Here is a 15,332-nt window from a genome sequence, read left to right as displayed (position 1 = left end):
ACATTGTGTTGTTTAAGTGTTCCCTTTATGTCTTAGGCTCTCTCTCTCTCTCTCTCTCTCCACATATATACACACACATATATATATATATATATATATATATATATATATATATATATATATATATATATATATATATATATATATATATATATATGAAAGAGAGAGGTTCATCTATTCTGTCAGGCAACACTTGATACTGATAATTTTATGGTCACACTAAGCTTTACATCACAAAGGATCTATAGTCGTACCTGATACTACAAAGTGGCACATGAATACATGTCCCACATCCCGCCGCAGGCTCCACACAGAGTCTATTTACAACACAGACCCTGGTAACATGAGTCTTCCTCCTCAGTGTCATAAGATAATTGGATACAACTGTGTGATCATATTAATAGGGGGTTCAAATAAATAACCACCCTTGACTAATCACATTATGCAGATTCTCCTCACTCAAAAAGAAGAGATAATCAATTAGCCCGTCCTCCTCCAGGAAAAGAGGAAAAACGGAAAAGGTGGAAAATTAAAGAAATACTTTAGAAAGGAGAAAGGACATTTGAGCTAGTTATGTTGTGTGCATCCTGATTGGCTTGTGTGCAGAAGAAATTGTTTTTATACATTTTGTACAGACAGAGGAAACTCAGGAAAGTGATGCATGATGTCATGTGATGCAAATATATCACTGTGTACAGTAATACTGACGAAATGCTCTGCTTTCGAACATTATGTATTTGTCCTTTAATGTCCGTTAATTATTTACCACACATGATAATAAAATACCATATGATCTATGTATTTATGTGTGTGTAAATATCCATTAAATTTAAAACATTTTATTTCAGATTTGTTAACCAAAATATTTCATTTAAGTCTGTTATGGCAATGACGTGGCTGTTATGTCAGATAAAAAAAAAACCAAGTGTTTATTCACTAAATGTCGAATAGCCTACATTTGCAAACAAAAACAACAACTGATCTTACGAGGACGTGATCATTGCAGTCAAGCGGAACACATCTCGGTTTTCTCAAGTTAAAAATCGTCCTTGGCCTTCCGCGGCGCACTGGTAGGAGTTGTGGACCGACTAGTCGAGGCACATTCTGTTCATACTGGTGGGGGTTCAGTAAGAAGAACAACGCCCGCGCACATAAAAACCACGCCGCAACGAAGGCGTAACATATCTCCTAACCGCTCCACATAACGACACAAATCAGCAAGGGAAAACCAGATCACTTTTTTTAAATTGCAGGAATTCATATGTCCAGTCAAAGGTTAACCAGTCGCACTCAGAGGACTCCAGGCGCCACAAGCTGAGCAGGCTAAACTTTTAATTTTCAGTTTGTGAATACGAAACACCTGATCAGGTAGGTGAAAAGCGTTCAAGGAAATGTAATTATTTTCCTAATTACACGTACCCTTATAAACACTGCAACAAACGTATACGAGTAACATATTTTTGTTTATTTCCTGGACATTCATTAAGTCCAGTCTTGAACTAAGTTACACTGCAAATGGGAAACTGGAAACCGTTGAAAATTACACTTAATCTGACTCTGAAAACGAATCCCCAATGTGGTAAAATTGCTAGTGTAATATTTTTCTTTGTCTAAAATCGACAAACAAATAAGATAAATGTAGGTTTTATTGTATTTTTTTAAAGGTATGAAATGTATGCAGTGTAGTGGAACACATTTAGTACATAAAGAACATTATTAAGTAAAAAGTATTAATTAAATTTTACATTTTTAATCCTCTTCATTCACTTGGGATCTTACACATTCCAGTAAATGTTATGAACATGCAACAGTAATCAAAAGTATGAAATATGTCAAATATGAAAGATATCAAATGTTGCCTTTCTTACTGTAAAAAATGTGAAATTTTCAGTTTGAATTTTGAAATTAAAACAAATTTAAGACTGCAAGGATAAAAATAGATCATATTTGAGTATTGGGGAGTTATTTGATGCTATGGACATTAGATAGCTAACGATGTCTCAGACAGCAAAAAGATAATTATGTCCACTCCAGGGGGTAGATGAATGACTCCCAACTGGCCGTCTGCCCAGGGCCGGTCTCTGTGATGGACCAGGAACCAGGCAGCCCAGTGGCAGGAAGAGCTGAGGAACATTCGGGTAGTCTTCTCCTCACCTACTTCCAAGGAGACATTAACAGCATGGTGGACGCACATTTCTCCCGCGCTTTGAGGAACATCTCCAAACCGAAGGCGGAAATCATTAAAGGCAAGAGAAATCGCAAATCTGCTAAATCTGGTAACTCAAATCTTTTGCCTCTGATTATGTGAAAAACAATCCCAGACCAATAAGGGAATCGTGGTTATGGTTAACGTGTAAGTGCAGGACTTTTTGACCAAATGCACACAGCAATTAAACTCCATTTCTCTGTGTCACAGGAGAGCCAAGTTCGAGAGGCTGGGATGTGCAGTCAGCTCCGTACGGGTCCACGTACCCCCCAGGACAACCCCAGCTCAGCGGGCACCCAGCTTCACAGATAAGCCCCCGTCTGCCGGCGAACGCCCCCACAGAGATCTCCACCGCATGGCCCGATGGTGCCCGGCAGGGTGCCTGTTTGGTGGTGCCTCCCATGGCGTATGGCACTGCTCCGTCTGTGGAGGGCTTGGTGGGCACGGGTCATCCGTACACAAATTCCCTATTAAACCTGCTCCACAGCGATCGGCCAAACCTCAACTCGGTCATGGTAGCCTCCCACAAACAGGAGTTTGTCCCAGGCTGGACGAGGCAAATGGAACTTAGAGATCAGATGACCCGGGATCACAGCTGCGAGCCTGGTACTGGCATTCACGCACTTGGGTGTGCAATGTCCTTTGTAAAATAGACCGCATACTTGGAATGCATTCCCCTAGCATTTTAACACCACATTAATGGCTACATGTAGCTACCCTGTGCTCTCAAAGTGGTAGTGAAAGTAGTGTCATCATTGTTCAGAGAGAATTCCTAATGTGGTTACTCTTCATTCAGGGGCACCATCTATAGTTGAGATGGTGAACTTTGAATACAAAGCACTTTATATTAAAGTGTTTAAGTATGATATCTCATAATTTGTCAGAAACTTTGCTCACGGTATTGTTTCTACTGTAGGGGTGCCGATGGTTGAGAAGAAGAATCTGTACTGGTATTAGTGAAGAAATGGAGGAACTGCTGATGTTTCCAGAAAAGCAGCAGATTTGGACAAGCAGCAGTGACTCCCAACACCGCGGACATTTGGCCTCTCTCTGCGAAAAACCCTGAATTGCATCACCTGGGAGCAACTGTACGAAAGGTACATGTGCAGACGAACCTGTTCGGGAACCAGCTCATCACGCAGTGCCTAGTGAACAGCTTATAGTGAAGGACATCCCCCAGGCTCTGTGGGGGACCAGCAGGACAACCTCTGATTCTTTGGCATTGCTGTACGTAGAGCGTTTCAAAAAGACTTCCGCAGTTGCAAATGACACCTATTAAAGTGCCACACGGCTCAGGAACGCCTCAATGAAGGTATTTATTGTGATTGATTATTCATGAGTCTTTCAAGTACTATCTTGTGGAGACATAATGCTTTTCTTTATTCTGTGCTTTAAATCTATTCTTGGAGGCTATTACGCATGCCAGGTGATCAGGGCAGTGTTGGCCCGCTCCACGCCTACATATTAATAAACAGGTGTGCTCAAAGTGAACGTCCATATAAAGACGGAAATGAAATCTGCATGACATTACATCTACTGACAATATACTACACTCAATGTGCTAGAAGAAATGTCATTCCGCCCCAGCACACCACCGCCACCTCCAAACAATATTCCAGTTGTCCTGACTGAGACTTTAATCTAATCCATAAATCACATATAATGTGCCTAATGATGCACTCTTTCAGGAGGAATAATATCTGCGTGCATTATTAGTACCTGTCTGATATCTCCTGCTGAACTGTTGCAAATGAAAGCGAAAGCGAGGATCATGTGTGGCCTCCGTGTGCGTAGCAGCAATTCTGAGACATCCAGCCAACAGGGTCAGTTTCACCGCAATGTAAGATTTCTGCTTCATCAAGAACAAAGGTTATTGTATATAGATTATAACATGACTACTTAGAGCATCGATTATGCATTGCATTTAAATATAATGTACAACGTGAACTTTTAAATATATGATTTAGGGATAAACTGAGAGTGTGTTTTTACAATGGTTTTGTTAACAAATTACAGGAAATATTGTACATAGCAAATGTGCTCATTGTTTAGTGTTATCTGTTGGATGTATGTAATAATCTTGCTAACGTTTCACTGCAATGCAGTTAAAACATATTGTTGTGTTTTTGTATTCATTAATGAAATTATTTTATGGGCTTAAACTTTTCTGTAAGCTACAATCTCAACTGATATAAATGTTTCATAATTCATTCTTTAATATGAAAGGAAAACCTTTTTATGTAACCTAGACTTTCTGGGTTTCTGTAACACAGCGTTATCATCTAATGTTGAAATGTCTGTGCTCGCATGCCAATTACATGAAATGTCAGTAGAACCAAAGAGAAAATCATTTTTGACACATAAAATTATCAAAACAATAAACTTTGATCTTCTTTCTTTGTCTGTTGTGAATGTGACAAGAGGAAACAGTACAATTACATGCAATCACGTGGAAGGCAGGGAAGAAGAAACTGTGTTCTCTAGGGTTAGGATTAGGATTCATTTTTGGTTTGGGTTCATTTAGGGTTAGTTTTTCTAGTACCAAAGTGGTATTTTTCCCATAGACATTGATTGGAAGATGGATCCTATTTACAGAAAAGGACCAATCCCTAACCCTTTTCCCATTCATTTTAGCTGCAGAGATTGACAGTACCAAAGTGGTATGTGGTATTTCAATAGGGGGCGCTCTAAACCACTTTTTTCTGACTTTTTGGTACTACTCCTTAGATTTTCGCACACGCCACTTTCGCACTAGTGTTTTATAACAGGTGCATGTTACGCCCCCTGGTGGCCGTTCGAACTAAGGGGTATAACTCGGGCTAGGAAGGGGGTAGGTGGACGGGGGTCGCCATGGTGGGGGGGGGGGGGGGGGGGGGGGGGGGGTTCTTCGGACCTCCTTGGGGCAGGGGTAGAGTCAAAGACCCCCAACCTCAAAGTGCCCATTCCAGGTTAGCATGCATATAACCAAATAAATACTTAATTAATAGGAATCAATCTAATGGAGGTGGTGCCCCCTGGTGGCTGTTCGAACTAAGGGGTATAACTCGGGCTAGGAAGGGGGTTATTTTTTTTATTACAATTATTGCAACAATGTTTCATATTGCAAAAGTGGTCTAGATATTACCAAAGTGGTTTTAGGTTAGGGTTTTGGTGATGGTTACTTTATATATAAAACATAAATATGAATTTTAAAATATAATTTATATGATAGTTATATAATAATTACTATTATAATAATTATAATAGTAATATAATAATTACTAAAATAATAATTATAATAGTGTCACGTTGAGGACCCCGGCCCCTCCCTTTTGGGCGTGTGTATACGTTGTCCACGTGCTTTGTCTGCGTCAGTGGATATCCGTGGTTGGGGTTATGTCGTGTGATTAATAAGTCTCACCTGTGACTTGTCTCGTAATCACGTGGGGCTAATGTGGTTTGTCTATTTAATGTGCGCTCGCGCAGTGTCCTGTGCTCGTCGTTGTCTATGTTTACATGTTGCTGTGTTCAGTATATGTTCTTCGTGCGCTATATTGCGCAAATCTCTGTTAAAATAAAAGTGACGTCAGTCAAAAGGAGGATTCGTGTCTCATCCTTCCCTGCTCCGCCGTGCGTCACAAATAGTAATATATTATATAATTTATAAGACAGTAATATAATAATCAATAATATATTATTATATAATTATAATATATAATTATATTATATAATAATAACTATTATAATAATTATAATAGTTATATATATATAATAGTTATATATATATAATGTTATAATACCAAAGTGCTTCTTAGAGTTAGGGTTAATAAAATCTTTATTCTTTTTCAGAAAGACCAGAAGAGATGACACCTACAAGACGTGCACAGTGCCCCATATGTGCGGTTATGGGAACCTGTCGCAGCACCTTAACAGGGTACCCGCGGGTCCTTAAAAAGTCTTAAAATGTCTTAAATTTAGTTTTCCATATTCAAGGCCTAAAAATGTCTTAAAATGTCTGGAATTTTATGAGGGGAGGCATTAAATTATTATAAGTGTGTGTTGTTCAGTTGTTCTGGCGCGATGTGAACTTTGCCGAATCTAGCGCTAATGCAGAAAATAACCGCTCCAGGGTCCTAGTGCTAGATTCCTAGCGTTGGAGTATACGGCCTCAACAACGTCAACAATTTTCGTTCGCCAACACCCCCCCCCCCCCCCCCCCCCCCCCCCCGTCAACAAAAAATGTGCAGATACCCTGCTTAAGGTTGCCAATCCATAAGGTACAAAACAAGACTGAGCTAACTCTACTTTTGCAGATGTCCAGTGGGAGGTAAGTGCATTTAGTTATGAATATGTTCTAAATATGCTTATGTAATTAGTGTTATACATGTGTGATTAACATGTAATGAATATGTAACAAATGTGTAATTTATATGTAATTAGCATGTAATGAATATGCAATTAGCTTATTTTGCATATCTTTTTGTGTCAAATTTTTGCAGAGTCAAGGGAATGTTTGAGTGCAAGGTCCCAGAGTACCAGTCAACTCATTTGCAGAGGCTATACAAGCACTATGCAAAAAAAAAAAACACGAGGATGTGGCGGTATGTATAAAAGAATTTTTTATAAAACACATATTAATTAGCTAATATGCACATATTAACAAGCTAATATGTGTATATTAATGAGTTAATATGCGCATATTAATTATCTAGCATGCACATATTAATGTACTGATATCTGCATATTAATGATCTAGTATGCACATATTACTGATCTAGCACACACATATTAATGTGCTGATATCCACATATTAATGATCTAGTATGCACATATTACTGATCTAGCACGCACATATTAATGTGCTGATATCCACATATTAATGATCTAGTATGCGCATATTACTGATCTAGCACGCACATATTAATGTGCTGATATCCACATATTAATGATCTAGTATGCGCATATTACTGATCTAGCACGCACATATTAATGTGCTGATATCCGCATATTAATTGTCACGTCTAGCCCTTCCCTCCTCCCTGGTCCCGCCTAGCTTCCCTCTCCCATTCGTTCCTCCCTCTGTTTGTCACGCCCCCGTCTTTAGTGCCCACACCTGTGTCTCGTTTGCTCCCCTGTTTTAGAGTATATACTCCCCTCAGTTTTACTCTCCTGTGTCGGTCATTGTGTTTGCCAGGTCCCTGTTCTCCGTATGCTTTTCCCTCTCCGCGTTCTGTGTCCTGTAGCCTGTGCGTTCTCTTCACGTCTCCCCGTGTTGGTTGAATTAGTTACGGTTTGTCTTCCTTGTTTTATCTTGTTTCTTTGTTTGATTTTCTGGTTATTCTTTCTTTCACTACTCCCCGTCAGGTTGTTTTCCTTGTAGGTTGAGTTTGTAGTAGTGTGTTTCCTTGTGTATGCATGCGTGTATGTATCCGTGTTCTCTGATCTATCCCGCCCCGTTTCAAGGTGTATGTTAATGTTTCTAGTGGTTCTGTTTAATGCTTCTGAGTATTGGTCTACGTTTTGTTAATGTGTCTAGCTATTGTGTTTCATGCTTCTATCTGTAGGTCGGTGTTTTAGTGATGTGGTTCTGTCCTGTTTAGTCGTGCCTGAGCTTTGTGTTTCTATATTATTATAGGTCTGTCGTGGCGTGTTTGAACTCTGTCTGTTTAATTATTCTCACAAGTCTGTCGCTTGTTCACCATAGTTCTCTTACCTCTTTGTCTAGTTATTTTCCTTTGTGAGATCTGTTGCCTGTCTTATTTAATAAATTATTCGATACTTGCGGTTGCGTCACACCCGCCCCTTTAATTCGTTACATTAATGATCTAGTATGCACATATTACTGATCTAGCACGCGCATATTAATGTGCTGATATCCGCATATTAATGAGCTATTGCATGAATTTTTGTGCTTGTGTTTACTTTTAGGCCTCGGCACTGGAAAAGTATACCAAACTGTCGAAGGATCAGTTTGTTTTAAGGAGCCTGGCCTCCTTGAGGGCCAGTGTCCCGAGGCCACCCATGGTTACAACACTTCCTGATCACATGAGGAGTGGAGATGGGTTATGGTCCGGAGAGGACCATTCTGAACGCGACCTTGATGATGCCCCGGTCACCGATGATGCTCCGATGGTCAGAGAGCCGGTGGCATGCTCCACCCCCAATGATGCGTCCTCCTCCACCCTCAATGCTGCGTCCTCCGCTGCTGCATCAACATATTGCGGTGATGCTCCACCGTCAAAAAATCCGGAAGAGATTCAGCAGTAAGTGCAGAATATCTAATTAGCCAATATGTGCATATTAAGGAGCCAATATGTGCATGTCTCATGCATATTCATGAGCTAACATGCGCATACTAATGAGCCGATGCATAATCATGTGTTTCAGAGAATTGCATCAGCAAGGAAGAAATCCGTGAATCTTTTGAGTAGATTTTGCTAAATGCAATAAGTTGTTTAATATCATATATTTTGCAGGGTTGCCAACGTTTCAAGATTGCTTGGAGTGAGATTGTCGAGTGTAAATTGTTGACGGGGGGGGGGGTGTCAAACGTAAGTTTTCACACCGGGGCAGGAAAATGGACACAAATATATATAATATATATAAGTATTATATCGTGATCGATCGCCAGTGATTGGCGCCAGAGCGAACTAGTAACTCATTGAATCATAGATGTGGATCAGAGCTAAATAAACTAGTTTTTTTTCGCTGTGAGATATCGGAAGTGTGGCGTGAGAACGTGTGAAGAATGCGTGTGTCTCACGCTCAATGCGTGAGAGTTGGCAACCCTGTATTTTGTGTTCTGGTTAAGTTGGGGGAAATATTGATTATATAATTATTACTAAAAGTATTGTAGTATGTAGTACTTAAAATATATACATATATTTTAAAAATTAAGATTTTCTTGTACTTAAAAATTATATTTCATGAACTTAAAATTTCTTAGGTAATCGGTTACAACAAAACTTTTGAGTTTAGGGAACTTATTGGGTTTTACAGTGTAGTAATACACCTAATAGTATTACTAATAATACCAATAATAACAATACCACTAGCTACAGTGTTTACAAAATAAAACACTAATGAAATTATATAAAACATTTAAATATGCTTCACAACAGGCAGCTAAATATTCCAGGGACCATGGCAATAGCTTTAGCAGAAACAGCAGTTGCGGCAGACAGCAGTCTCTGTAGCACATTGAAAAGGACTAAAAGATGCTCCTAAGTTCAACATGTGCAGCATAGTACTGACGAGATTGAGCGCCCCCTGCAGGAGTGATGAGATGGCGCGCCTCAACGACTCAAACGTGGTGGCCCGCGTGGGTGCGGTGAGGTGCAGAACCTGTAAGCCCAGTGGTGATAGATGCTAGAGTTGGGACACAACAAAATCCCACTTTATTTCTGAGGACCATGACCCAAACACCAGCAAGAAAATTCTAGACGCTTTTTGTAAAAATGTTGGACCAACAGGAGAGAGAATGTGAGAACCACACTGAAGATCAGCAATTTGACAGGTCTAATTCAGCACTGTCTGCATCTATCTCACATAGCATCAGCTCAGCTTCCTGCCCTGTGCTTTTGTTACCCATTACACACCTCTCACAAAACTGCCCACAGTTCAACCTCAAAGGATGCCAACCACACAACAAGTTAGTCACTTGGCCTAAATGACTGTCTCAGAAATGAGAAACCAGAAATTCCTAGTTTCTGATGTTCTGATAGAACATAGTAAGAATTTATATTGTGCAAAATAAAAATATTTTGTCTGTAACGCGAGTACAGGGAGGTGCATACTATGGAGATAATTCTGTAGCAAAACTTGAGAGCGTGAATGACCTGATTTGAGCACTTGTAAAACAAAATCTGTACGTGTATTTTTAATTTGAGAACTTGTAAATTAAAATTTGCACTTGTATTTTTGATGCGAGAACCTGTAAACTAAAAGTTGTACGTGTATTTTTAATTTGAGAACCTGTAAACTAAAAGTTGCACTTGTATTTTTAATTTGAGAACCTGTAAACTAAAAGTTGCACTTGTAGTTTTGATGTGAGAACTTGTAGAATAAAAATCTGAGCGTGAATGTTAAAAAATTACACTGCACAACTTCAAATCTGCTCTGCTCGACTTTTGCAACACATATCTCAGTGTACGTGTTGCAAAACAGATTTGTGCACTTGTACGGGGAAGTGGGCGGGCCGGTGTGGCGGTGGGCAGGGCAGTGGGGGATGAACAAGAATCGTGACTCAGCTTATTTTTCGCTGCAAAAAGGAAAGAATCGGAGGCTGAACAATTACGGATAATTCCATCTATGATGGCACAAACTAGTTAGTGACAAGTATATTTCTAATAATTATAATTATTTTTCTAAGCAAAGAAACATTATTATGACATTAGATTCAAGTTTTCATCAAATGTCTTTATCGATCATATTCTAGTATTGCTGTCTAATACCATTTGCCATGCTTGTGTAATCCTATAATTTGAATGTCACTATTATTCCTGGTCTCTTTTCCGAGGGGTGGGAAGAAATAACACCCTTGAGCCAATGTGTCTTTGGACATAGATAATTCCGTGCCGTTTGCTGTGATGGATAAAGTCCAGCTCTTATTTATGCATAGAAACATAAATGGACAATATTGTGTAGTCGGGCCTGTTGTTAATGCCTTGCCCTCGTGTTTGTGTATTATTTGAGTCTGTGCTACGTGATCACAGCTTCATATGCGATTAAGTTGTTGAAGCAATTCATTAAAAAAACATCCTTGTTGCATTGACAACGTTTGTGCGAACTGTCTCTTCTTTCCACAACACAATATAATCTGTATCGTCTTTATGCGAGGATAAGGGGATTTTGGCACAACACCGGCTGCAAGTGATGCACTCTCGAATAAAACCGTTTTCGTGCAACTTTATTCTACAAAAAATACAGCGTATTCTCATCGCTCCGTTCTTTTACACGCCGCACGAGCATGGTTTCACATCGACCTGTTCATCATTCTTAGAGAGATATTCCAATATTTTCAAGTAATCAATGAATGTTTTAACAAATGTGTAACAATCAATTAAATAATTTTAAACAATGTATTACTAATTATGAAATAAATGTATAATAAAATAAATCAATGTATTTGGCTTTTTTTCTTATCATACATTCGAGTACTACAAAAGCCAAATCGCATGTGAAATGCTACAGACACCATTCAGAAACTGATCAGGGGTGGGTTTCCCGAAATGTTCGTAGCGCTAAGTACTTCGTAACCTCGTATGAAACGTATGAGGTTAAGAAGTACTTACCGCTACGAACGGTTCGGGAAACTCACCCCAGTTCAGTTAAATGTATTCAGTTCAGTAGATATATGCGGCTTTTAGAAATCTACAGAAAAGCCGCACCTCGTTATAAGCTGCATGGTTCAAATCATGGGGAGGAAAGTAGTGGCTTATAGTCCGGAAAATATTTAAGGGACACCTTGGGAGCTGGAACTGGTGCACGCATGAGAGAGAGGAAGTAATACATAATAGTGACATTCAAATTATAGGGTTACACAAGCAGGGAAAATGGTATTAGACAGCAATACTAGAATATGATCGATAAAGGCACTTGATGAAAACTTGAATCTAATGTCATTATGATGTTTCTTTGCTTAGAAAAATAATAATTATTAGAAAAATACTTGTCACTAGCTAGTTTGTGCCATCATAGATGGAATTATCCGTAATTGTTCAGCCTCCGATTTTTTCCTTTTTGCAGCGAAAAATAAGCTGAGTCACGATTCTTGTTCATCCCCCACTGCCCCGCCCACCGCCACACCGCCCCGCCCTCTTCCCCGTACAAGTGCACAAATCTGTTTTGCAACACGTACACTGAGATATGTGTTGCAAAAGTCGAGCAGAGCAGATTTGAAGTTGTGCTGTGTAATTTTTTAACATTCACGCTCAGATTCACGCTCAGTTCTCACATCAAAACTACAAGTGCAACTTTTGGTTTACAGGTTCTCAAATTAAAAATACAAGTGCAACTTTTAGTTTACAGGTTCTCAAATTAAAAATACACGTACAACTTTTAGTTTACAGGTTCTCGCATCAAAAATACAAGTGCAAATTTTAATTTACAAGTTCTCAAATTAAAAATACACGTACAGATTTTGTTTTACAAGTGCTCAAATCAGGTCATTCACGCTCTCAAGTTTTGCTACAGATTTATCTCCATACTCACCATGAGTGAGTGAGTGTATGAGTATACTCATACTTATCGTGAGTGAGTGAGTGAAAGGTGGACCCAAGTGCGGAAGGTGGAAGTGGAAGGGCTTTTCTGCATTTGGCCAGAGTATCCAGAGTTTCATATTCTCAGTGGCGTAACTTCAGTAGTAAACACAACCAGTTGTTTCACAGGGGATCGAAATCTGACCTAGAAAACCATTTGTTGAAGCCACAGAACATCCTTGACGATCAACTTAGAGGGTGACCTCAACAAACCACCAAGCCAAAGGAAGAGACATGAAAAGTACAAGAAAGACACTAGAAGACCCTCACTGCTGCTGGCTGTTTATTGATATGACTCTGCATTATGGTCCCACCGCTCTTATTTTGAAATGTTCCATTATTACGGAACTTACGGAACATTTTATTATTATATTATATACAATATGTTATTGTTATGAGGTTGATGGTGCTTACAGATTTCAGTTTGTCAGTTTTTGTTACTTTAATGGCTTTTGGCTAGCTATTTAACAACTTTGTTCACATCTTTAGAATTTTTTTATGTCCATTTAAAGTTGGTTGAGGATTTAAAACTGATTTGTCAGTTCTTGTGCAACACCTGATCAAGACGTCTTCCTTAGACTTTGCTTTCAGCATTGTTAAGCTAAAATAAAGTTTATTCACATCTTGTTGTTGTTATTATTATTATTATAAATAAGATTTTGACGATATAGATCTTGACCATATAGATTTTGACGATATAGATTTCTATACGTATCTGCTTTACCAGTAAAAGAAATACTGAATCAATACATTTTGAAACATTACTGATATAGGTCTCAACCTCCCTGACCTTGAATTGCATAAAATGTCTGAGAAGATGAAAGAACAAATCAGTGACTTTAATGGCCATTTTCTGGACATGGCAAACTACCGTGAAGCTTTTTTCGTACATGTTATTTTCTAATTTAACTGATCTTCTCATTCATCTGTTTTAGTGATCACTACACTCTCTTTCTGTTTTGTTAAACAAACACATGTCACACATAAAATTACAATGTATACACTTTATACTTTCAAATAGTGAAGAACAATCTAAAGTTGCTCACTCCTGTTCCTTACACCTAATATAATGCAGGTACACTGGAACTGACTGGTGAATATGTGGAATTACATCATACGTTATGCTATTTTTAATGAATATATACGATATATTTACGACTTAGTCCGACCACCGTCCATAGTCTGTAGAACAGGGGTCACCAACGTGGTGCCCGCGGGCACCATGTCGCCCGCGAGGACGTTATGAGTCGCCCGCGGGCTTGTTTTAAAAACAGCTCACTATATTGCCATGCACCAAAGCGCTGCATCGTTTATGTTTTTGCTGCTATTAGCGATTGTCCGCGGTTGCTAGCGGTCTTCCCGCTTAGCAATTGACATGCGCACATGAACCCAATAACCCCCCCCCCCCCCCCCCCCCCCGCTCAACAACTTTCGTTCGCAACCCACCCCCCCCCCCCGCTCAACAACTTTCTTTCTGGTAGCCCTCCGCAATAATTGGTATCCAAGAAGTAGCTCCCAACTTCAAAAAGGTTGGTGACCCCTGCTGTAGAAGATGACACTGTGTGTGTAGTGACCCCTGCTGCCAGCAGTAGGCGCTCCTGTGTCAGAGTGCTGCTCCCCTGCAGAAGCTGTGCTACAGAAGGCTCTGATGGCACTGTTGCAAGCTGTATATATATATGTGTGTGTGTGTGTGTGTGTGTGTGTGTGTGTGTGTGTGTGTGTGTGTGTGTGTGTGTGTGTATACTGTCATAATATGACTATAAGAATCTTAAATTACTGAGGTTATCCATTTCAGACGCCTGAACACACACTATTTCCTGTGAGTGGAAGAATGAATATCAACAATGTGTTTTCCTGTCATCTAAAGACTGAGATGTTACCTTTTCTGGGAGACTAATCATTGAGGAAATTATTGCTATGAAATTCGTTTTCCCCTTTAGGGCCACATGGTGTCTTTAACGGATTCACAGTTCTCATGAACGGTGACGTACTGTTTACCAGAGCCTGCCTGACAGCGGCACAGACAGCCACGCTGTTTTAACCAGTTTATGTTCCTGCTGACTTTTGGAATGTTGTAAATACGAGAGGCATTTACTGGAAGACTGACCAAAAAGTAATTCAGAAACTCACAGGTCAAGAAATGAACAGAATGTGTCATCATTCTTATCCAGGTGATGACACGCTACAGGTCTGACCTGAAATTGAAAACTAGATTTCAAAATGCTGTTTCCCATAAAGTTTATTATTAATAGAATAGCACTTTACACATTCATAGTTCATCTTTAGAGTATATTACAGCCTCATGATGTACAATGTATTATTGGATTTGTTGTGCTACTTGTTGATTTTGTAGGTCTATCAACATTCATCATGTCACAGCAGTAACACAGTGAACTCTTTAAATGTAGCTGTAACACTGCACATAAGTGCGGTCCAATTGCTATTCACTGAAAATAAAGCTTTGACTGAAAAAGTATGTTTCTAAATCAACCCAGAATACATTATATTTTATTATATTTACCCATAAACCTTTCTTTCATCCTTTACTTTTAGCCTTCTATCTTTGCATATAAAGTATGTAGCATCACTGTGGTCTATTTATGGTTTAAAGCTGAATTTAGCTGAGTGGTGCTCACACCAATCATGACACCAAGAGTTTCATAAGTGGTGCAATAAACATTTTAGATAGTTTTTTTTTTAGAACAAACATTATTCTAAATGGTTAAAACAAGAAATCTTTGATCAGTATGTACTGTGAGATTCATAATGAAATTATCTATAGTAGTGATGCTTGAGGGTTCTGCCTGGCATCCATGGAAAAAGGTTTTAGTGCAACATCAGATAGAAAGAAAAAAAAAACTTCCCCTAACTAAAGGAAGAACTTAATG

The 15,332-nt window shown here is 39.1% G+C and overlaps 1 protein-coding gene across 3 annotated transcripts; it reads left to right on the top strand.

The window, feature by feature from the left end:
* The first annotated feature begins 1,096 nt into the window (after positions 1–1,096).
* On the top strand, positions 1,097–4,587 carry vgll1 (vestigial like family member 1). 3 transcript variants are annotated; one of them, XM_077021202.1, is made up of 4 exons: positions 1,097–1,368; positions 2,035–2,276; positions 2,417–2,812; positions 3,123–4,587. In XM_077021202.1, exons 2-4 carry the CDS (start codon positions 2,042–2,044, stop codon positions 3,161–3,163), a joined length of 672 nt encoding a protein of 223 aa, XP_076877317.1. In that variant the 5' UTR covers positions 1,097–1,368; positions 2,035–2,041; the 3' UTR covers positions 3,164–4,587. The 3 variants fall into 3 exon arrangements, with proteins under 3 accessions (XP_076877317.1, XP_076877319.1, XP_076877318.1); XM_077021204.1 differs by having other exon boundaries at positions 1,101–1,368; positions 2,073–2,276; XM_077021203.1 differs by having other exon boundaries at positions 1,112–1,368; positions 2,035–2,246.
* Positions 4,588–15,332: the final 10,745 nt, after the last annotated feature.

Source organism: Brachyhypopomus gauderio, chromosome 11 (assembly GCF_052324685.1).
Source record: "Brachyhypopomus gauderio isolate BG-103 chromosome 11, BGAUD_0.2, whole genome shotgun sequence".
NCBI lineage: Eukaryota > Metazoa > Chordata > Actinopteri > Gymnotiformes > Hypopomidae > Brachyhypopomus > Brachyhypopomus gauderio.
This window is presented reverse-complemented; position numbering and strand designations above follow the sequence as displayed.